At 51.4% G+C, this 22,344-nt stretch overlaps 8 protein-coding genes across 8 annotated transcripts; 5 read left to right on the top strand and 3 right to left on the bottom strand.

Moving 5' to 3' along the window:
* Positions 1–762: 762 nt before the first annotated feature.
* Positions 763–2,484, top strand: MRS44_008266 (uncharacterized protein; the record flags this gene model as incomplete). Its single annotated transcript, XM_046275872.2, has 1 exon — positions 763–2,484. One exon carries the CDS (start codon positions 763–765, stop codon positions 2,482–2,484), a length of 1,722 nt encoding a protein of 573 aa, XP_046133709.2.
* Positions 2,485–2,598: 114 nt separating this feature from the next.
* Positions 2,599–4,322, bottom strand: MRS44_008265 (uncharacterized protein; the record flags this gene model as incomplete). Its single annotated transcript, XM_046281031.2, has 6 exons — positions 2,599–2,918; positions 2,976–3,263; positions 3,312–3,468; positions 3,532–3,682; positions 3,728–3,999; positions 4,119–4,322. 6 exons carry the CDS (start codon positions 4,320–4,322, stop codon positions 2,599–2,601), a joined length of 1,392 nt encoding a protein of 463 aa, XP_046133710.2.
* A 596-nt stretch (positions 4,323–4,918) lies between these two features.
* MRS44_008264 (uncharacterized protein) lies at positions 4,919–5,754 on the top strand (the record flags this gene model as incomplete). Its single annotated transcript, XM_065620844.1, has 2 exons — positions 4,919–5,433; positions 5,484–5,754. 2 exons carry the CDS (start codon positions 4,919–4,921, stop codon positions 5,752–5,754), a joined length of 786 nt encoding a protein of 261 aa, XP_065476916.1.
* Positions 5,755–6,295: 541 nt separating this feature from the next.
* Positions 6,296–7,981, bottom strand: MRS44_008263 (uncharacterized protein; the record flags this gene model as incomplete). Its single annotated transcript, XM_065620843.1, has 7 exons — positions 6,296–6,636; positions 6,699–6,717; positions 6,766–7,010; positions 7,072–7,192; positions 7,246–7,360; positions 7,417–7,688; positions 7,802–7,981. 7 exons carry the CDS (start codon positions 7,979–7,981, stop codon positions 6,296–6,298), a joined length of 1,293 nt encoding a protein of 430 aa, XP_065476915.1.
* A 635-nt stretch (positions 7,982–8,616) lies between these two features.
* MRS44_008262 (uncharacterized protein) lies at positions 8,617–12,525 on the top strand (the record flags this gene model as incomplete). The annotated part of the gene is made up of 6 exons (XM_046275873.2): positions 8,617–9,086; positions 9,140–9,386; positions 10,266–10,678; positions 10,737–10,764; positions 10,812–11,270; positions 11,317–12,525. The coding sequence occupies 6 exons, from the start codon at positions 8,617–8,619 to the stop codon at positions 12,523–12,525; spliced, it is 2,826 nt and encodes a 941-aa protein (XP_046133714.2).
* Positions 12,526–13,226: 701 nt separating this feature from the next.
* Positions 13,227–14,200, top strand: MRS44_008261 (uncharacterized protein; the record flags this gene model as incomplete). Its single annotated transcript, XM_046281033.1, has 2 exons — positions 13,227–13,251; positions 13,299–14,200. 2 exons carry the CDS (start codon positions 13,227–13,229, stop codon positions 14,198–14,200), a joined length of 927 nt encoding a protein of 308 aa, XP_046133715.1.
* A 198-nt stretch (positions 14,201–14,398) lies between these two features.
* On the bottom strand, positions 14,399–16,500 carry MRS44_008260 (uncharacterized protein; the record flags this gene model as incomplete). The annotated part of the gene is made up of 3 exons (XM_065620842.1): positions 14,399–15,997; positions 16,047–16,179; positions 16,358–16,500. The coding sequence occupies 3 exons, from the start codon at positions 16,498–16,500 to the stop codon at positions 14,399–14,401; spliced, it is 1,875 nt and encodes a 624-aa protein (XP_065476914.1).
* Positions 16,501–17,454: 954 nt separating this feature from the next.
* MRS44_008259 (uncharacterized protein) lies at positions 17,455–19,894 on the top strand (the record flags this gene model as incomplete). The annotated part of the gene is made up of 5 exons (XM_065620841.1): positions 17,455–18,129; positions 18,527–19,039; positions 19,135–19,434; positions 19,479–19,586; positions 19,661–19,894. 5 exons carry the CDS (start codon positions 17,455–17,457, stop codon positions 19,892–19,894), a joined length of 1,830 nt encoding a protein of 609 aa, XP_065476913.1.
* Between the last annotated feature and the right edge of the window lie 2,450 nt (positions 19,895–22,344).

Raw genomic sequence — 22,344 nt, 5'->3', positions numbered from 1 at the left:
TTTTAGGTTTCTTTCGGGTGTTTGATGAGACTCGCAAGTCTATGATGATGCCTATTCTTGTGCCCTTTGCGTTCCTTGATCTGAGACTTGCTACCTTTTCCATCGCGGCAAGCCAAGCAAGAGTATCACATGGAGATTCTAAATTAAAAGAGGACCTTGAGCGTACATCGGCCGAGCCGGCCGATCTTCCAGAGGCCTCATCCCGACCATGATCCCAAGAGTGGTGCCCTGAGATCACCAAGCGATACGATAATGGTAAGACTGTCCCACATATGATAACGAGACTGCGGGAAGTATCGCTTATACGGTGGGACTTGGGCATGGCTTTCTCTATCGCGTTGCATTTCCCCATGTTGTGACGTAGCCGCCAAGGCCTGACGGCTTACAAGATAGGACAGCTAAAAGGCTAGTGACCTGACAAGAGTGAATCCTACTGTCACCTACCAAAAAAGGCATATGGAAGCCCATGTGCGACTGGTGATTTCAAAAGTTCCCGAAGAGGGACGAGCGGGGAACCCTGCCACAACTTTGTAGAGATACGGCGTGTTAAGCCGACATGAATCTACGGACGTCGCTCCCGACAAAAAACACGGTTTACGGTGCCGATATAGAGCAAATTCATGGTATCACGCTTGAGTGGACTCTGATATAAGTTGAAGCTAGTCCCGAAGGTTGTGGCTGAAGCTAAATAACCTCATCACCACCTTTATCAGATAAAAACCTAACTCTTTCTTAACCTCGCCTGAGATCAATTATACTAAAATGGCTTTGGCAGCTCTAGGAGGTCATGCCGCAAGCTCATGGGCATCACTGGGGATAGCTCTTACCAGTGACTCCCTCAACATGTCCATGGCCGACCACGTCATCCGTGTCCAAGCGGATCTCGGCGAACTGGGAGAATTCTATAATATTGATATTGCTTCTCGACGATACGAAGCTCTAGAGAACTACTACGAGAATGAGCTGGAACTCCTCACCAAGATCGATTTTGACGGACTTGACCAGGAGGGCAAGGTGGACTACATCATGCTCCGGACCTTTCACACTCGGCAACTGAACAACTTGGATCTTCAAAAGGCCTCACAAGAGAAATTTTATCCTCTTTTGCCTTTTGCAGATGATCTGATAGGACTTCTTGAGGCCCGTCAAGATGTTGAGCCGATGAAAGCTAAGGAGACTGCCAAGACCCTCAACGACATTACAAAGTCCATCTCGGAAGTTCAAACAAAGGTTGAGGATAGAAAATTCAATGTTACCGAGACGACGGGCTATCTTGCTTCAAAGGCTATCAAAGGCCTTCTTGAGCATTTTGCAGAATGGTTCACATTTTACTCAACTTACGATCCCTTGTTCGACTTTTGGGTCACGACGCCCTGGCAAACTGCAAACTCTACGCTGGGCGCATACCTGACCGTTGTGGAGACGAAATTGGCCGGCATGAACCAAAAGGATGGAAAAGACGCCATCATCGGAGAACCCATCGGCCGCAAGGGTTTGGAAGTCGAGCTGGAGGCTGAAATGATCCCGTACACGCCCGAGGAGCTCATCGAGATTGGCAATCAAGAGTTTGAGTGGTGCGAGAAGGAGATGATCAAGCAGTCCGAGGCTATGGGATACGGCAAAGACTGGAAGAAAGCTCTAGACCACGTCAAGAACGACTATATGGACCCTGGCAAGCAGACTGAGCTGGTGCGCGAGCTGGTTGTTGAGGGAAGCCTATTCGTCACTGAGCGCGACCTTGTCACTGTTCCCCCGCTGGCCAACTCAACCTGGCGCATGTCCATGATCGAAGCGGAGCGTCAAAAGGTGTCTCCCTTCTTCCTCGGCGGACCAACCATCCAAGTGTCGTACCCGGTAGTGTCGATGGAACATGACCTGAAGCTCATGGTGATGCGGGGGAACAATAAGCACTTTGCCCGTGCTACGGCGTTCCACGAGATGTTCCCAGGACATCGCTTGCAGTTGTACATGGCGGACAGATATAACTCTCACAGGCGATACATTTTTGACACGCCCTTCTTCGTCGAGGGCTGGGCTCTATACTGGGAGATGCTCTTCTACGCCAGGGATGACTTTCACCATTCGCCAGAGGGTAGAATCGGAGCTCTCTGGTGGCGGATGCACCGCTGTCTGCGCATCATCTTCTCTCTCAAGTTCCACCTCGGAGAGATGACAGCACAGGAAGCAGTGGACCTCTTAGTTGATAGGATCGCCCACGAGAGGAGCAACGCCGAAGGCGAGGTGAGACGATCAGTCGAGGGAAGCTACTCGCCGCTCTACCAGGCTGGGTACATGCTGGGCGCTCTCCAGCTGTGGAAGCTGAGGGAGATGGTGGTGGACACCAAGGAGGTCTCGGAGAAGGAGTATCACGACGCCATCTTGAAGACGGGGATGCTGCCTATTGAGATGGTCAAGGCCTTGATCACTGGCGATGAGCTGTCACGGGACTTCAAGCCTGAGTGGAAGTTCTATGACTTTGATTAAGAAGATACTCAAGACTATGACTAGGAGATTCGCTCTGAGTAAAATGTGAAAAGAAAGAAATCCGTTCTAAGAAGCCCATGCAGCCAAACTAGTGCAATTGGTGATCCAAGCCGTTCATTCCTCAGCCTCATCCTCGATCGGGTCAACCATGGTGAATTGGCTGAGGCCTGCATCTTTCCGCACCTGATCCCGCTTACTCTCGAATGCCAGGTACTGGGTACGGAATTCAATCAAAGCCGCGAGGACCAGGCCCTCGTCAAGGCGTTGGAACGGAAGCCGTTCCACGTCCACCCCAAGGTCCTTGAGAATGTCATTCCGCTCGGCAATGCTTAGCTGATCCAGCCGAACCTTTAACATCTGCTTGCAAAACTGCGCGGCAAGAGCAAGTTGAGCCTTCTGCAGGTGTTGGCCGAAGTCCCCCATGGCCTTTCCTACTGGGCATGCAAGTCAGTGCAGCTCCCACGATCTGGGTTTTGAGGAGTTTCACTTACAGTCTTTGACTGCGGACTGCTTCCGGGACCTCCAGTAGTATTCAAAAGTCCCCTTCAGAGCCCCAAGCGAAATAAAACCGAACAAAAGTGGATTGGTGCCGGCGATATAGGATACCAATCCAGCTCCAATTAGAGAACTGATCATGTTGTCGGCTTTTGATGAACTGTTGCCATGTACCTGGAGGAGAAGCTTTGTGAGTTTGGCAATGTACATCTGGTACTTTGAGAAGTGAGCCGAAGCACGCTGCATATAGACAAGGTTGTCCAGCAGATCCTGGTTACTAAGAGCTGGTGAAGAGTTAGTTGAACGCCACAAACATGGCCAGGTTGACTCACCTCGTCCCGCGGTCAAGCTCTCAATGCAGCCGTGGATTTGGGTAGAAAGAAACTCAACATGCCAAAAAGACACCAAAGATTGGTCCCAAAGCTCTTCATTCTCCTTAGTTTCGATCTCGCTGACGACGGGCCCGTCTTTTAAAGAGTCCTTGCGCCACTTCAAACAGGCGAGGATTAGTTAGAGGACAGATATGCCCACCGGCAGAGTATAAACACATACCTCGGATAGGAAGCCTTTGTCCATCGAGTTCTCGACGGCCTTGCAACACTTTTTGATGTCCTTGGCGGAAGGGTTGTTCCCAAGGTGGACCTGCACGTACAACTTCAAAAGGCCAAGAGTACGGGCCGGAACTTCCACGCCAAGGCGAGCCCTACAGAACATCAGAGGCGCGATCCCGACAAGGTATATGACTTACAGCTCAGCTTCGATGCTCTGGGTTGTGTTAGGGCACCTCTTGGCGCATGCATGGCTTTGAACGTCCAGAGATTGGAGCGCTCTGAAGTGTGTGAATCCCCGACGTATATCGTCCGAAGTGATGCTTCCGATCGGATACATGTTTACGTAGAGTGGCTCACTCTCTCGATTCTTGAACAGGTCGTCGACGTGGAACTTGGCGGTGCCCAGGAAGATCTCGCGAAGGCTTGCCGAGGCAAGTGGTAGATCGTTGTATGTACATTGGAGGTCAACCTAGAAGCAGCGCGAATAGTACATTAGCATGTTATGGAAGCTGGTAATGAAAGCCCTGAAGATGTCTATCCAAGTGGCATGGGAGTGAATACGTCTGAGCCTTGTTGATTGATACTCACCTCGATGGGGACAAATTCATTCCCATAGCTGCCGTTCTCCAGTCGGGCGGCCTTCACCCTCCAGCCATGAGAGGAACAAAAGCGAAGGATAAAGGCCAAATCTTGATTGTCTGCGTAGCTTTGACGGTGCTCACTTCTATGCCAGATCTGGCACCGGACTGTGAGCAGTTGAGGGCGGGTGGGGTTGGAGAAAAGTCCTGTCATGGCGGTTTTGGTTGGGAGCAAGGAAAGAGATTGAGGATCGCTAGAGAAGAGAGGCGGTTGTCCCTTTATCAACATAGAGAGTCCGGCCAAGACCGTCCAGAACGGCGGTGGACCTGGCCAGCTCAAAGTGCAGCCCCAAAACCGGCCACGGTCAACTTTGCTCGGTGAGGCTACCGAAAACGCGACAACGAAGAAGGTGACGCTTTAGTGTGGATCGTCCTGCCTGCCACAGCTGGGTATCGCCAAGCAACAAGCACGGTGATGGAGACTGACGGGTGAGGACCGTTTGCACGGCCAAGCACCCCTGTCATTAATCAAACAGGGTTAGACGCAATCAGACCCGGGCTGAGCCCCTACGTAGTACAGTACTTGAAATTATTGGCTGCGGTGTGTAGGCATCAAATGAGCTTTATCCGATGAATCGCGGTGGTGGCTGAGTGATGCATGGCCGGGGGAGGAACAAAGAAACCTGAGATGGCCGTCAGAAACTCAGGTACCCCAACTCCTCTCCCTTCCATCTTTCACTTGAGAAATCATCCTTGACTTTCTAGAACATGAAACGGACGAGCTTCTAAGGCTGACTGATTATAGGCAAGATGGAACGAGATACCCCCCTTTTGCCTGAGTGTCAGGGAGACGACGCGGGAGCCAGGGCTCAGCGAGACAGAGACTCCAACACGGAACCCTCCACAACCAAGGAACCATTCTTCTGGTGGAACCCTCCGGAAGGCCCTGATGGATTCATTGTGGTCACAGGGTCCGGGCTATGGATGGAGTTCCATGTCAATCTAACCGGTGCAAAGCGCTGGCTGAAGAAATATTTGGAGCACATGAACAACATCAGAACGGCCACGTCCTGCGCCTCTGCACCCCTAGACGAGCTCCAAGTCACCAATGCGGTTCGGCTCTTCCCGCGGCGTCAAGAGCCAGTATCCAGCGTTCCCTCTTCGACACCCACCCAAGGCGTCGACATCGACCGAGAAAGAAACATGATGAAGAATTATGCAGACTTGGCCCTCTTGGAGCTTCACCAGATGGGCGAGATTCTTGATGTCATCGAGATGCTTCCTAAGCGCTCTGAGCCCATGGTCTCGACCGCTGCGGTGCTGTGGTATGTCTGGGTGTTTCGTTTATAGGCCGGTCTGGCTAACTCGTTGTTAGGACAGTCGCGTGTTTCATCTCAGCGGCGACAATCCCTTTCCAGCCTGTGGCCCAGCACGCGGTGGCAGGCGTTGGGATCGGTGCCATCGAGCTCCTTAAACGCCCTCTTTGTAGGGTGTTTCAAAGGTATAATCTCGCCTGTGTCCATCAGCAGGTGCGAGATCTCCTGCGAGCTCTGGAGGATAAGAGAATCAGCGAGAAGAATAAGAAGGATCTCGACTCGTGGCACCTGTGGGCTCGCTGGTGGATATTTGTCAAGTCTGACGTCTAAAGAATGGACTGTTCTTCCTTTGGCTTGCTACTGTTTTTCGTGTTTGACTGCATTGGCTTTTCTCTTTTCTCATGGAATCTACTTGTGATCATGAAGTGTGCATTGGACCGAGACTACCTTATCATGACTGACAGGGTCCCAGCCGCTCAGAGTGCCGAAGCAACTCCATACCCGGCGCTCAGGCGTCTTCGTACTCGCAAGGCAATGCGATCTTGTTGTCTCTACAACTTTTCTTTCATGAGAGCATTAATGATTAGAATGGCCAGGCTCTTGATCGCCTGCAATTAGTCGTCCCAGGATATCAAGGTCGAGCAAAAGTTCCACGACCTTGATCTGGTGTTCGTGCTGATAACGTAAGGAAAGACTTTTATGTAAACCGCTCTATGAAACCCGATTAAAGAGATACATGTTCTAGGAGGTCCCATTCCAAGAGGCCAGCTCTAGGAAACCCAGTTGTGGTCAATGCCGCCCCGGTGCGACCTTGCCAACACAGCAACACAATCTTCCACCAAGATTCCAACCTTGACGCCCAATCTCAATCCTATCGACAGTCCATGGGCTCGCCTCCGTCAGGGCTAGCTGAGGTCATCTTCGCCTCCAGGAACTCTTTCAAGCCGGCATCTTTCCTGATGCTATCTCGCATCTTGTCAAGGTCCTGGTACGAGCGTAGTAATTCTTTCAGACACTTCAGGGCAAACTTGTAAGAATACTCTTCACCTTTGAGGTGCGCGAAATCGACGCCAAGATCCTTCAGTAGCTCTGTGCCCTTGCGCTGCGCCAGCAAAGGGAAAGACATTTTGAAAGCCTGGTGGGAAAAAATGATGGCAAGTGCAAACTGAGCCTTCCGCAGGGCGATGTCGAAGTTGGAGATGGCATCGCTGACTGTCAAATGGAAGCAAAAAGGTCAGTGTAGGTGCATCTTTCATGAGCGAAAATGGGCATACAGTTTTCGGCATTCTTCCTCTTTCCGAAAAAGAACTCGGCAAGATAAACCACTCCCTAGAAAATGACTCCAGAAGTAGCGAAGGTGGTCGTAGGATCAGCAGAACCGTAAAGATTGCTGATGGCAGTCCCAAGAATGAGGGATGCAGCTGCCCCGAGGGTTGCCTTCATGGGTCGGTATTTCTCGGCGTGGGCCTCATGGCGGCTCATGAGATCCCGGATGAACGCTTCGGAGTGTTTCTGATATCCCGAAAACTGAAAAATCGTTTCTTGAATCTGAACGAGATTTTCGTAGAGGATGCCGGCACTGACACCTAGGGAGGTAGATCTTCGTTAGCTCCAACACCGTGCACTATGAGTTCCTGGAACACTCACCCTCTTCACCAGACAAGCCATCGATGCAGCTCTTGAGGCTCTTGGAGAATCGGTGGACGTGCTCGAGTTCGAGCAAGGATCTGTTCCATGCTTCCACTGCTTCCTTGGACGCTGTACCCTCCTGCCCCTCCCGTGTTAGAGTCGTTACAAGCCAACGTCAGGTCAAAATCTCACATAAAAAGAGGATGGTTTGTCGGGGATACTGTCTTTGAGAGCAGTAAAGTCGGCGGTGGTGAGCATCTTGTTCAACTCAACTACACCGCTGGGTATCTCCACGGCGATTGACAACCTGAAGGTGATTTAGCTGTCGAACAAAGACAAAGAAAAGGGGTTTGCGGATCTCACGTTTCGACCGCCAAGGTGTGGTTCACGGAAGGATAGCCCTTGACGTATCCGTGACTCTGCATAGCCAATGGCCGTAGCGGCTTGGCAAGCGGGAACGTGGACTTGATCTCTTCCGAGACTGACTCATCGACCGGGTACATGTTGGCGACGAAGGCCGTGGAATTGAATATCGTATCCACGTGTGTTTCGACGACGAAAATGAAGAAGCGGCCCAGCTGGGCTGCGGCTTGCGCTAAATTGCAACGGGAGGTTGACTGGTACTTGAAGTCGACCTAAAAGGATCCAGAACACAAGAAATTAGTTGGATCAGAAGACAGAGAGTAGGTGGAGGATGAGGTCACACGTATACGATTCAGGCACACGGCCTCGGATATCCGCAACTCACCTCAACGGGAACAAACCGATCGCCCCAACGACTCTTGGTCAACACTTGAGGCGACTGTATATCCCATGGTCCTATACGAAAGTTCCGCCGCAGGATGTTGGCAAGGTCCTCGTTCGCGGGGGCGTCCTCCAAGCTGTTATCGTGCCAGATCTGGCAGCGAATGGTGGGCCGGGGAGGCATATTCGCAACGTCCATGCAGGCCATGGCAAAGAGTTCGCCAGGTAGGCGTGATGATTATGAAAAGTCCAGACGAAGATGCAAGCGGCGACATGAAGCGAGGAGAGCGGGAGCTTTAATAACGTTGGGTTCGGTCGACGATGGAGCTGGCCGAACCAGCTGCCGGGCATATCGCCCCTGGATGTGCATCGTTATGGGCTGCCGCTTCATGAAACTAGGTAGAAAATGGCAGATAGAATGACAGCTGGTGAGCTTTGTTCTTCAGAGCTGTTTCTGACAGCCACAACTGAGCGTCTTCTTCATCTTGGGACCATGGTTGTAGAGTGATGTTGCCGTAACGGAACCAGGTCGCCCATGTCTCTGTTCGAACAGCAGACGCGACAGCGCAGAGCCGGGGGCTAGCACCAGTCCAGATGATAGGCTAGGGCGCTTAATCGTAAGAGGGACGTGCGCATTATCCAATAAATTGTTGTGGTGGCTGAGCGCGCCTGGCCATCCGTTCTGTCGTATGGGCGAACAAAGAAAAGGCTGAGGTCTCCCATTCAGGGTCTTTGGTGTCCCCTCTTCGAACCTCTCACCCAAAACACACATTTCTTCTCTCACCACCGAAAGCGCTTCCTTATCAATTCAGAGGCCACATGGAACAAGATCTCCCGCTCCAGCCTGGCCAGGACCTTGGTGTCGCCGAGGAGGTTGACCGACAGGTTAACGCCCCCGGGAGGCTGGTCCCCGAAGGTAGCGAAAACCCCATCTTCATCGACCGCCGTCGTCTGTGGAGCTACTTCTTTGGCTATTCCATGTCTGTACGAAGAGATCTGGAGGAGTATCTAGACATCCTAGACGCGATTCAGGAAACCTCCTCCTCCGGCTTTGCTATTACCGACGCATCCCAGAGCAACCGCCTTGTTAGATTCATCCGCTCCAGGCTCAGGTGGTTCCGAGGCAAGCCAGTGGTCAGAAACCCCGATGTCAAACCAGACAGGATGATGCTCAAGATCAACAAAGACGTGGCCGTCAGCAATCTTGGCCACATGCTTGACATTCTGGACATTGCCAAGCTGCTCCCCAAACCCTCAAGGCCACCATTCTCGCTCCCTTGGGCACTATGGTAAGTCCGCATACGCTATCAATAGACGGTTGGGCTCCACTCACGCTAGGTAGGATAGTCGGATGCTCTGCCTTGTTGGCTGTGACTTCTCAAGCGTTTGTTGCCAATCTCTTGAGGCATGGGGCGCTTCTGGGCGCCATGAACCTCCTGGAGCCCATATTTTGGGACACTTTTCTTGACTACAACCTGAACTGCCTTGGAAAGGAGTTGCAGGGTCTGAAGAGAGAATTTGAGAATGGGACAATCACAGAGAAGAACCGCAAGGCCATGGACTCGTGGCATATGGAGATTCGCTCGCATGTTCGCTAATGTATCTTGCCCGCAGAAGCCGTGTAGTCTTTGAATATATCCTGTGCCGTATTTCTCTACTTTTCGGGCATGTCGGCCAGACTGGGGTGTGTTTTGGGGGTTTGGCTTGATTCGTGAACATGGGCAAGGCACATTCACTTGTTACCGTTTCGACTCAGCAAACTAGCAAGGCTTAGTGGGTCTTTCACCCCCTGCAAGCTTCTAATTTCACTTTTATGATTTGTTATCCCGCAGAAGAGGCTCTTGCTGATGGCACTGGGTTTAATCGCAGGTCCAGAGACCAATGACGGAGTCTGAACCAGGGTCGTGTGTCAATTTGCTGAGTCGGGACGGTATTGACAGCCAGCGCCCCCCACTCCCTCTCCGGTTTCAAATGAATACGACAAAAGCAAACATTCTAGGACTCTCTAGCGACTCATCCGTCTCACTCCAGGCGCAGGACAGGAAAGGCAGTGCTTGGATCACGGCGTCCTGTCAATTTTGCCCCCTGGCTTTTTTGAGCGGTCTTGTCAGCTTGAACGGCCCCGGCACAATTTTAGATACTACCTAACAGACCTTGTTATGAGATTATTGAGAAACCTTGGATCGTCTTAGCCTACCGAATAATCACGGAGCTGGGAGAGTGGCAGGTGCATCAACCGCCCATTCCCTTTCGCGATTTGATGGTCTTGCCTTCATGGCGATACCTAAATTGTTAGTCGGGCTATAGTAAAACCCGCTCAGGCATCGTCAGCAAATAAGTGGGGCCGCCCGGACATTAGAAACACCCGAGACAACATTCCCCCAGCAAGCCCAGCTTCGCCAAGACATATACCTGCCATTCCCTAAAGACGTGGACAAACTCCCGAGCCGCGTTACTCTACGCCCAAGAGTACCGGCCATAGCCATGTCAACGACGGCGCTCGAACCGGAGCCGAGTCTCCCCCGGCCAAAGTCTCAGCGCATCCTCGCCTGCATCCTCTGCCAGCAGCGCAAGGTCAAGTGCGACCGCCGCTTTCCCTGTGCAAACTGCGTCAGACACCAGGTCCAATGCGTCCCGGCGACGCAGACCCGCCCCGGAGGAGGAGGTTTCCCGAGCGGGAGCTGCTGGACAGGCTCCGGAAGTACGAGGACCTTCTCCGGCAGAACAAGGTCAAGTTCGAGCCGCTTCACAAGGATCCAGGCTCTGGAGAGCAGGAGTCCCCTGGAGGCAGCTATGGTTCGGATCATGAGCAGCCAGAAGCTGCGGGAGTGGATACGCCATCTCCTTCGACCACGAAGTCTGAGAGTACATACGAAGCCAAGTATGTCTGTTACTTGTCTTGACTACCCCGGTTTATTTTCATCACTGATTCCATCTAGAAACATTTGGCACGCCATGGCCCAAGGGGTAGGTTTGTTCCAACACCTGAGGCTCTACTGATACTCATAAAATAGTCCCGAGACCCAACTCACGATGTGCGAGAGGTCATCTTCCGAAACGCCTGGGATCAGACCTTCAGCAACGACGATAACATCCTCTTTGGCTCACGCCAATCATCAGTCGACCTTTCTACTCTCCACCCGGAACCTGTCCACATCTTCAGACTGTGGCAGGCTTACCTCGACAACGTCAACCCGTTGCTCAAGGTTACTCACACCCCAAGCCTGCAGGGCCGCATCATCGAAGCCGCTAGTAACCTGAAAAACGTTAGCCCGGCCATGGAAGCGCTCATGTTTGGTATATACTGCATGGCAACCTTGAGTCTCGCTCCCGAAGACTGCCAAGCTCACTTCCAACTGTCAAAGCAGAATCTGTTGACCAAGTTCCAGTTTGGCTGCCAGCAGGCTCTTCTGAACAGCGCCTTCTTGAGGACTGAAGACCGAGACTGTTTGACAGCTCTGTTCCTCTACCTGGTCCGTTTGCCGACTGAAGATGATAATACACGCTGACTTGGTGTAGCATTCAAGCCGCTCTGGCGCTCATCCCCGATCCGTCTCCACGATACTAGCGCTCGCAATACGTGTCGCCGAGCGAATGGGTATCCAAACGGAAGCCATCAATGCAAAATACGCCGTCCTCGAAGCTGAAATGCGCCGGAGACTCTGGTGGTCGCTCATGCTCTTCGATGCCCGCATGAGCGGCTTGAGTGGCCACAAGCCCATGATACTGGCCCCGACATGGGACTGCGCTATCCCCCTCAACGTAAGCGACTCTGATCTACGCGAAGAGACGAAGGAACCACCGCCAGCTCGGACGGGAGTCAGTGAGGCTCTCTTTGCTGTGGTACGGAGCGAGCTCGGCCAGTTCATTCGCCATACTCGTTTTCACCTCGACTTTACAAACCCAGCTCTCAAGCCCATCGCCAAGGAGCTTCCGGACGGCGGGAACCTGGACGCCCTGGAGAGGGTGGTTGAGGAGAAGTATCTCAAATTTTGTGGCCCGGAGAATGCGCTTCAGTACATGACGATATGGACCATGAGAGCGCAACTGTCCAACTGCCGCCTACTGGAGAATTACTCAAGACACCTCGACCCGGTCGACAACCAAGATGGAGGAGCAGGCACTCCCGCCATTTCACACGCCCTACGGTGGCTCGAGTGCGATACAAAGCTCGCGAGTTCGCCCCTCACAAAGGGATACGTCTGGTTCATCCAGCTATACTTTCCATTCCCTGCCTATATCCGCATCGCCCAAGACTTGAAAGCTCATCCTCTCGGCAGTGAGGCCGAGCGCGCCTGGGAGGTCATGAGCGACAACTATGATGCTCGCTTTGGCATTGAAGTTGGAGTGCACAATCCCGTCTTTATCCCTTTTAGCAACTTTATCCTCCATGCCTGGGGGATGTCTGAGGAAGCTTCCAAGCAATCGGGGCAGCCGATGAATCTACCCAGGATTATCACTCGCATAAGGCAGACCTTGGCGGCGATGAATCAGAATGCCAACAGTGAGCCAGACACTGCGAGCATGGACGATGAGGGCTTGTCCATGCACGCACCAGCGGGGTTTGGAGGCCCTAGTATGCTGTTTGGTATGGGACCAGGTGGCTACGTGGGAGCCAACATGAGCATGTACAATAATATGCGTGGGCAGCCCCCGTTTGCGGTTGATGCGCATCACTTTGATTGGACTTCGATGGACTGGAGTCTTGGGGGACGGCAAGGTTGGTAAAGCAGCTCAAGGATTTAAATGCGCGGCATGGAATAGAAGAGTCATTCGAAGCAGAGCACTTGACGTTTGTCGTGCAGAGACAGAGAGCTGGACGTGGGAGTAAGAATACGGATTGTAAAGACGATATTGGAAGGGAACCTAAGGTGGTCTCTAGGGTAAATGACGAAGCGTTTGCTCGGAGATGAAGAATGATGGGTCCAACACTTGATGATTACTGCCAATTTTGTGTGTGTTCGTACCATAATGCACGCTCTTCTTGTATCGGTCTTCAAGACCTACTTGAAATCCTCCCCTTTTCTGCGTTGCAATTCCCATTTTCAGTAGCCTCTTCCCAAGCCACGTGTTGCCCATTTCTTCTTCAAGCCGTCATGGAACAAATAAGTGAGATCAAACTTTGTTACGCTTTAGGACTAGCATCTCCTCGAATGCCGGCACTTGATTTGCTTGAATCTTATTTGCCACCCGGATCTCCTGGTCTGCCAACTCCGCTTCTCACCAACCTCTCAGCGCACGTTCTGCAAGACAGTTATGCCTATTCGGTGCTAAGTCATCCTGGGGCGGCCCGTAGATACCCAGCTTGCTGACAATTCCGTCTTGGCGTCGTCAACGAAGTCTATGATGGCGCAAGGGGCATAAAACCCACCTAGCCGCCAGTGGATTAAAAATCCCGCATCACTTGCATCCTTTCCCTGTGATTCAGTATGGGAAGCATCCAGCAGGAGAAAGGTATGTTTCGTTAAAGAACAGAGAGAGTTACCGCTGATCATTGCTAGTTTGGGCCACTCTGGTCACAAACCTGAACTATCTCCCCGGTGTTTTGACACTGGAGTACTGTCTGCGTCGTGTTGGGACAGAATATCCATTCGTCGTCCTTTACACAGAAGCCTTCCCCGATGTTGGTCGTGAGGCGCTTAAGAGCAGGGGCATTGCCATGGCAAAGGTCCCTGAACTCGCCCCCTCAAATCCCCAAGATTACGGCAACGATGCTCGCTTCAGAGACACCTGGACAAAACTCGCCGTCTTTTCACTGACGGACTTCGAGCGCATTGTCCTTCTTGACTCGGATATGCTGGTACTTCGGAATATGGACGAATTGATGAATCTTCACCTCGACCACCCGTCGGTGAGCGCAGATCCGAGCGCCAGCAAACGAGTCTTTGCATCCAGTCACGCCTGCGTCTGTAACCCTCTCAAGAGGTCACATTATCCTGCCGACTGGGTCCCTGAGAACTGTGCCTTTAGCTCTCAGCACCACGATGCAGACTCGGCCCAGCATAGTGGTGCCAGTGCCTCTTCTGGCTTGGGCAAGCTAAACAGTGGCCTACTGGTTGTCAACCCATCTGAAACCCTGTACAACGACATCGTCTCACGCATCGATTCTCACGGCACTGAATACCAATTCCCCGACCAGGATCTTCTGGCGGACCTATACCGTGAGCGATGGGTGCCTCTTCCTTATGTCTATAACGCACTCAAGACTATGCGTGAAAGCCACGTGCACGGCGAGATTTGGCGGGACGATAAAGTCAAGAACGTACACTATATCCTTAGCCCCAAGCCTTGGGATGAGCTGGATCATAATGGAAATTGGCGGGGCGAGAAGGAGATTCACAAGTGGTGGGTTGATGCGAATAATGAAAGACTTGCAGCTGAAAGAAAAGTTGGTATCGCATGAGATAGAGATCGACAATAGAAGTACAACAGTCTGTTCTACAATGGCACAGCATGGCCCAAGTAAATCTTTTGGCATAATATCAAATGCTTGGTGATTTGGAGCCTGGATGAATGCTATCGAAGCTGCCATTGGGTGTCTATCCAACCAATAAATGGCAATTCGAAATGCCATGATGCCTGTAATTCACTACAAGAAATATCATATATCATCGAATGCCAATAATTCGTCCCACTGCCAAGTCCCATCCGCTGGAACATCAAACATGTCAGCCTCAAGCCCTTCGAGGGAAAGATCCAAAAAGGAATTGGTAGGCTCCATCCCAAACATGTTCTGCACACTTTCAGCCTGGAGCACAGATTCGATAGGTGGAGGCACAGCATTTGGAGCATGCCCCGTGCGCTGCGGATCTATCTTCTGCATCTCCCGGACGTAACGAGCCTTGGCCATGAGCCTGTTGATAGGTCTCCACAGGTTGCCTTTCTTGCCGCGCTCCTTCATGTTCCAGCGATCGTGGACGAGGTTGACCAGCTCCCAGGCCCGATCACACTCTGGAGACGGTGGACGGGAGCAGATCTCTGAGAGGACGAGTGCCACCGCCTGCCACTGGATATGTGTTTTGGAGTGCCAGGTCCAATGGGCAATAGCTTTACTCGTGAGGATCTTGACCGACATCTCAAGGACTTCGATCGAGGTTGAAAAGAGCTCATCACGGAGACTCGGGTCGGAATTTCTCTTGTCTCGCGCTGGATAGTGAACGACAAGCCACCACCTCGCCAGAATGAGCCGCGTGACTATTGAAACGAGGAACAGGAACGGGACTGAAGTATCGCAGTATCGTAGATAGCCTTCTTCCAACCGCTTTCTGAGAAGAGATGGCTCTGCCTCACGGTCTGCGGCTGACATGCCACTTTCAGATGAGCCCGGGGCTCGCATGCTCGGGGGTGCGTAGGCTACTTTCCACCCAGACTGAAGGGCCTCGCATCGCACCAGGCAGAAAGTCATTTCTGTAGCGCCTTCGTGCTCTGGTGGGGGGTCTTTCATCTGAGCATTGATGTCGCAGTCATTGATATTGAGTGGAGGCTTTGTGTCGAAAGAAGACCCGCGAGCAACAGGCTCGTAGCCGTGAAACTCGGATGATCGTATGTCTATGAGGCAGATGTGCCACCATAAACGCCGACGGAGCTCAACCTCGAGTGGCTTGAGTCCAAAGACGGCGCCATCGCGATGGAGGCCCATGGCCTGAGCAATGTGAAATGCGAGAGATGTCAGCGACCAGGTTGTGCGCGACTCATCTTCATTCCGCAGCGCAGAAAGGAAGAGCACGACTGCCTGCAAGAGGGTCATGCTCTGCGTGCAGAGAAAGTTTGCTCGAGCCATGGCCTGTTCAAACGCAAAGCGATGCTTGTCTAGTGCGCTTGTGCGAGTGAGACCGGTGACACTCACGCATTGGTCTTCGTCCATGCTGATGACAGCCGAATAGTAAATGGCGAATAACAAACCTTCAGTGTTTCTATCGAGAGAGTCCGAGACGACAGCATCCCAGTACATGCGCCTTGTGGTCGGCATGTGAAACAAGTGTACCAGCGGCACCACGTTTTCACTAAACAGTCTGAAGAGGGTGACTGACTGCGGGAGTGGAGGGTGAAACGGCTTGAGAGAGTGGGAGAGGGATCGGAATCCGAGTAGGGCGCCGCTGGTCCCTGGTGATGGGCCTGTTGTTGACTCGGCAACTTCTGTAGGAGGATAGTCGTCGTCTTCAGATACAGACTCGTGTAACATGTCGCGAAGCTCTTCGATCTGAGATGTCATGTAAATAGCCGCTACCTAACTTGATTGGGCCTCATACCTCGTTTCCCAGGTTTGTCCAGAGGATATTGCTAACATAGTAGCTCCTGGTGTCGTCAATCATAAGACGACCGAGTTGGTTCTCAATCGGAGAATCAACACCGGCATTGCTTGAGCGAGGAGCCCGGCTTGATCTAACGAGGGTGACGGAGCCGAATTCGTAGTATCAACAGCTTCTTTTGGACTATTCAGGTCTCGCTCCTTTTTGAGGCTGGTGATAGTCGCCTCCAGCTTGTGTAAGCGATCTAGGAGCAGGCCATCCAAGTGGGTGCGGGGTTTCTTGGCGGCTCTACCCCGACCGGTCGGGAAGACGCATTCCAGTTTGGACCGGACACAGTGGCAGCATGGATGTTGGCGATCGCATTTGATCTTTCGCTGGCGACAGTGGATGCAGCTTCGAGGACGGGCTGAAGATGCTGGGATGTGACTATCGGCTGGGCTTGGAAGGTCCGCATTTGAGTCCGGTGTGGCCTTGCAAGAGGCTGCTGCTGCTGCTGATGAAGCCATTGGGTAGGACATGTAGGGTATCAGGCAAATAAGGGTACCTTAAGGGAAAGCAGTGTATGAGTTAAGATCCCCAATATGTAAAGGGTTTCACTCTGGCCGCTGTTGGCTCGGCCGCATAAGCTTATGCGAAGCCGAGGCCGAAAAGGGGATGACGTCATCAGTTCAATCACCTTGACTACATGCTTCTTAACCCAGAACGCCAGGGTAACAGCTGATCTCTATCTTTCATTATCCATTTCTGTGCCATCAGCTCTCAGCTCAGCCCCGTCACCCTGCCCTGAAAATCATGCCAACTCCAAGCGGGAGGAAGTCTTGGGTGTTTGCTACCGACCTAATAAGAGGCTAGAGGGCATCCCGTATGGGGCTGGTCTTACATCGTGTGGTGTTTTCGGTTGAAAAATGGTCCAGCCAACCTCGTCGAAGGGTGACATGACGGCGTAAAGACCAAGAATCCGCATCATGGTCAGTCGAATTTCTAGGGCTACGAATCAAGTTGGTAAAATTTGGCGCTAGTCTCCTGCTGCGGATGGCCTCAGCCTCACTTTTCTTTAACCATAGAACGTGGTTTGAGCTGGACCTCATGATCAAAACGCACTTTGGAATTTCCTGGAGGTAGTGTGATTCATTCGCACGCAGTGTCAGCATGGGGTAACGAGGCGACAAGGCAGCTTTCTCACAGCTGATTTAGCCGCGATATCCTGAAAGTCCAAGCCAATAGAGCAGACTTGCTGCCCAACGAGTTATGCACGCACTCCGCCATGCAACCTTTCCACATAGATGGATCACGAGCACGAGAACCGCTTATCTCCGACAGAAAAGAGTGAAAGACAGGTGACAGCACCAGTCGACTTGGCAGTTGCCACGTTGCCGTGAAACCCTACCTCTGCTGAATAGGGCGAGGAATGCTCGCTCTAGGATATCCCATCAACAGGTTGATAAAGCCATCTACGCGACACACCCATGTTCTTTGTCTTCAAATTAACCTACAATTTCTGCACACCAACACTGAGTGGGAGCATCCCGACTTGATTCGATTCTTACTTAAGCAAGTGTTCGACAACACCGAAAAATGTGGTTCGTATATCTTGATTGACCTGCGAGATATGATGATGCCAGAGCCTGCTGCACAAACTCGAAGCCAAAAGAGGAAGAAAAAAAAGAATAAAAAGCGAAAGAATCCCAAAAGGGATAGGCGTCAAAAACACAATCCGGCTATAGGCCGTGAGAGAAACAGGACTTTCTGGGATGCGGACTTTGACCCTAATCTGGTTGTGGGCTGGCAGTATGAAAACAAGCCTTTCCTGCAAGTGTGGAAAGACAGCGGATCAGAGCTTAGCTTGATTCGCTTCTTTATGACTGAGTCTGGAGCCGCAAACCGACTCATGCCCGAGGTAGAACTAGTTGCGGGCTTTTGCCCCGACAAAACGCTGAGTGAACTCGAGCATGACAGCTCATCCGTCCCACAAGCAACTATTGCTCTTCTCGATGACCGAACGAACGACGGGACGAACTCAATTTCTCGGGGCTACCTTGGCCCTCTCAACGCGCATAAATTGTACCTAGAGCTGAAAAAAGATGTAAAGCTACCCCGTCGAGGTTCCGCCGTGTGGTGCGGTTGCTAACATCACCCAGCGATTCCATTTCGAAAAAGCCAAATCAGCAAGGAACAATTATAGTGCCACCTCTCAAAATCAACCACCAGCACACCGACTGAACGCTGATCGCCGCTTACTGTCAGCTCAGCTCGTCATTTTTGATTTCGAATGTGTCTTGCTAACCTTCTAAGGTTCATCACGGACCTAGATCGCTGGTCGATGATGGCTCTTGTTTCAACCCTCTCGATCCACCAGGCAAGGGCCTTGAGGGACAGCCTTTATCGACATCTGGCGTTTAGGGGTTTTCTTGGTTCCACGTATCCAGTAAGGACCTCAATTCTGCTTTGCCTTCCATTGGATGAACCTGACGCCCACTCAGCCCAGTGGCTTCTCAACTTTTCAGCTAGCCTTTGACCTTCCCTACTGCGCCTTCAGAGTCGCACCCTGCTACAGTCCACCTCACGATCCCCGGAAGCGAAAGTCAGCAGCCAGTGACGCTCTCAGAAACATCACGGATTTGTCGTTCCTTGTGAGGAGGCCAAAGGGGCCCGTCCCTCCCACCACGAAAGCATATCTGTGTGAGGCCCAAACAACCGTTCTAATCAGCGGGTCAGACCCTTGGAGGTGGGTGGGGTACTGCTTTGTCGATACCTACTTTGAAAGTGAAGACAAGAGGGAAAGCGTTGACGCCTATGACGAGGAGGTGGAAATCGATGACGAGTCACACGTGCTCTTCCGACCTGATCCTTTCACCACCGCGGAATCGGACGCAAATCTCCCTATTTTGAATCCTCGGGAGTACTTTCTAATTGTGTTGGAGTCGCGGCTACGACAGGCGAGAGATGAATGGCACACCCTCGCAACACACATGGGAGACATTATCAATGAATACGTAAGATGTTCCCTAGACTTGCATTCTGTTCACTTGTCTCTCATATAGATATGCATCCATTTCACCTCAAACAAGTCACTAATAAAAGGTATTAGATCAATACCTGCCCCATCACAATGACGGACCCCCCTTCTCCCCCTCCCGATGACCCCCTTGCCGTGAGGCAATCCCGCGGTTGGGCAGTCCGTACCAAAAGGCTTCTGCGCCCCCTGATCCAGAAGCTGGCAGCCACCATCAACCAGTTGGATTCCTTAAAGTCAGATGAGACTTTCGTAACACTTGCAGGACGCGCACCTCGATTCATTTCTGAAATCGGCAACCATACCAAACGACTACGAGGATCATTGGAAGATCTCGAGAATCTCTGCAAAGCTTGTGACGACTACAATGATGATGTAAGATGGAAATCTCACTACTGGATACCCTAGCAAACTGATAGGCTGCCACACAGCTATCATTCTACCTTAATCATGAAGGGAGTCGTGACGCCAAGACCCAAGCCCAAATGGCTAGTTTTGCCCAGAATATGACTTTCCTTATTGTGGGTGTAAGTACAGGACAGCTTTCATAAGATAGTGACATATCACCGGTGCTTTACATCGTCTGATTCACCATCCCTAGCTTCTCTCGCCCATTGCAGTAGCAGCTGGCGTACTGTCAATGCACCAACAGGCCATTCCTGCGCCCCTTGGACCAAATGCCAGGTCATTCTTTGGCCTGATCATCATTCTCATGGCTGCAGTGTGGTCGACTATTGGTATCCTGGTTCATTGGAAGCGAATTTCGCAGGGTATAACCCAATTCTTCAAGGCTATGTTGACGGATGACATAGACTTGGAAAGACAGCAAGAATGAAAATGTATGAGGCTGGGTCGAGATAGTGAGAATAATAAAAACAATAACGCCAACCAAAGTCCCCCAAAATCATTTTTTTTGGTTGATATATTTTTAGAGATGAGAAAAAACTTGCAAAGAGTGTTGGGGCTGTGGTAGCTTTGGGTACGAGGGGCCTGGATGCCGAGGGTAGGGAGCTAGGGAAAAGGGTGATGGTAGGCTCTGATGAACATATTTTAGGAGTAGTTGTGGCTTCAGTGAAACCGAATGAAGGAGTAGCGAGGATCTGGTGGGTTGAGTACATGAGTAGATAAAGTCTGAGTAACGGTAGCTCATGGCGTCGTACGAAGTGCTTGAGCTCCTTGGATGCCCCTAGGTCCTGTGATGCTGCGAGAAACGCGTTGCCGCCCAGGATGGCCAACTCGATGTAGTGGATAGCCTCGAGCAGGGCCCGCTGCTCATAAAGCCTCGTTATCATGTCGATACAATAAATAGAGAGCAATTTTGTATTACTTCGAATGCGGTGCTTCTTTTGTTTGAAGAGGGTAGGAGGGAGAGGGCCGGTCCCTATACTCCGCGGCGGCAGCGTCATATGAGCCTGACTGATTAATTGCTTTTTTTTTTTTTTTTTTGCGGGCATTGTGTTGAGGTATTGCTGTAATCTTTTGAACGTGGAAAGAAATAGTTGTCATACGGCCACTGCGTTAGCAGTGGGATATGATGCTGTGATGTGTTGATGTTGTGTTTTTTGATATACTTGAAGCCTGGCCCTCGATGAGATAACTAAGCCAGACGACCGTGGTCTGGGTAAAGAAGATGGATTCATCATCTCACTCTTTGACCACGATCTTCTCAGTCTTGCAGTAGCTACACCTTTCCAGGCCACAACCAGGGCAATTGCTCACAGAGACGCGCATACCTCCCGCGAGGCAGGTACAGCACGTCCATATAAAGACGGTTCGCCTCTTTCTCGCCTACCCCAGTGTCAGTCGAGAGGAATAAGTAGCGTGTGCATTGCACATACACGCTCGGAGAAAGGTATTGTCCAAGATTCGGTGAGATCCGCCACCTCATCAATCTCTGGGCAAAGCATTGTGGTATAGAGTCCGTCAAGAAGGGCGAAAGAGGGATGAACAAAAAGATTGGTGAACTACTCCGTACTGCTTGTCTGATTCTCTCGGGATGGGTTTATGGCGCTAGCCGGGAAATTAAAGAAAACAGGGGTCGTTGTCCTGAATTGTGACTGTCGTTAAATTGTATCAGTTAGTGACAACTGTGTCTTGTGGCTGATGGCTTCTTGTCATCATTGCAGACAATAATAGTCATTTAGCGACAAACGATGGATCAAGACGAAAAACCATAAGTTACATAGTAAGTCAGGGGGGTTTCGAACCCCTCCTGCTCCGTGAGCTCCCGTGGTCAGCAGATTAAACCTCGATGTTTTGTTCCTCTGATCGAGGCCAATCGGTGCACCACCTTATGTTGACTCCAGAGACCAGGGGCGTCACTGGGGTTCGGAATAACCCCTGACTTAACTTAGAGGTCTGCTTCAAAAGACACCCTCTTGGGACTGGGGCTGAGCGCTCGGTTCAAGGGAGGCTGGACTCACAGTCTCAGCTCGCTCCACCTGGCCAATGTCTGAGGATATAAGGGGATGCAACGAGCTCACCTAGCCAGTGAGGTTTATTTTTGGTCGTTTATGCCGTACTCTGTCTAGAAGAAATTAAGAAGTCTCGCATCACATTCCTCTCCGACTCACCTTTCTCGACTGAGTGACTTTTGTACTATGTCTTGATTCAAGTGTAATACCAGACAAATCACATCAGCAGTGACGCATAACTTGTCGAGCTACTGGGCGGATACTTCAGCTACTTCTCAAGGGGGGGGGAGGGTGCAAAATAAGCCCGAACTTGAGCGCAGAGTCTTTCGCCCATGTTGCGGCGCGAGGCTCTCGCAGTGGCTGTCGCGTTATATTGGCCTAAAAGGGGAGTTTGTGTCGTGTAACACCATTGAAAGGCGGTGTGATAATAGTTAATGCGTTGTGTGGCACATAGATAAGCGAGATCAGATTAGATTTGACTGGTCTAGACGTATGTAAGCGCCGCGGACCAGCTCTTGAAATCCGATTAGCTAGGCTTCGACCTAAATTATGGGTCTTTCATTGTTGATAAATCTGGCGTATTTATTAGACGTAGAAGAACAAGGCTCTTTTAGGCTTTGCTTATCCAGCACACACTCTGGTGTAACGAGCACACACTCTGGTGTAACGAGCACACACTTTGTACCCAACCAAATGGACTAACTGATTTGATTGGCTGTGGGTGATAAAGTGTGTGCTGATTACACCAGAGTGTGTGCTAGATAAGCAGACCCATAGGAAAACTATATTTGCCTTTACCTGATGCTGCCTATGAGTTATCCACCTGTCCATATTGTTGCTCCGTCATTATCTATCAGATCAGGCCTCACTA

This window comes from Fusarium solani (genome assembly GCF_023522795.1).
Source record: "Fusarium solani strain SB1 chromosome Unknown bctg00000004, whole genome shotgun sequence".
Taxonomy (NCBI): domain Eukaryota; kingdom Fungi; phylum Ascomycota; class Sordariomycetes; order Hypocreales; family Nectriaceae; genus Fusarium; species Fusarium solani.
Note: the sequence above shows the minus strand (reverse complement) of the source record. Positions and strands in the feature narration are given on the sequence as shown.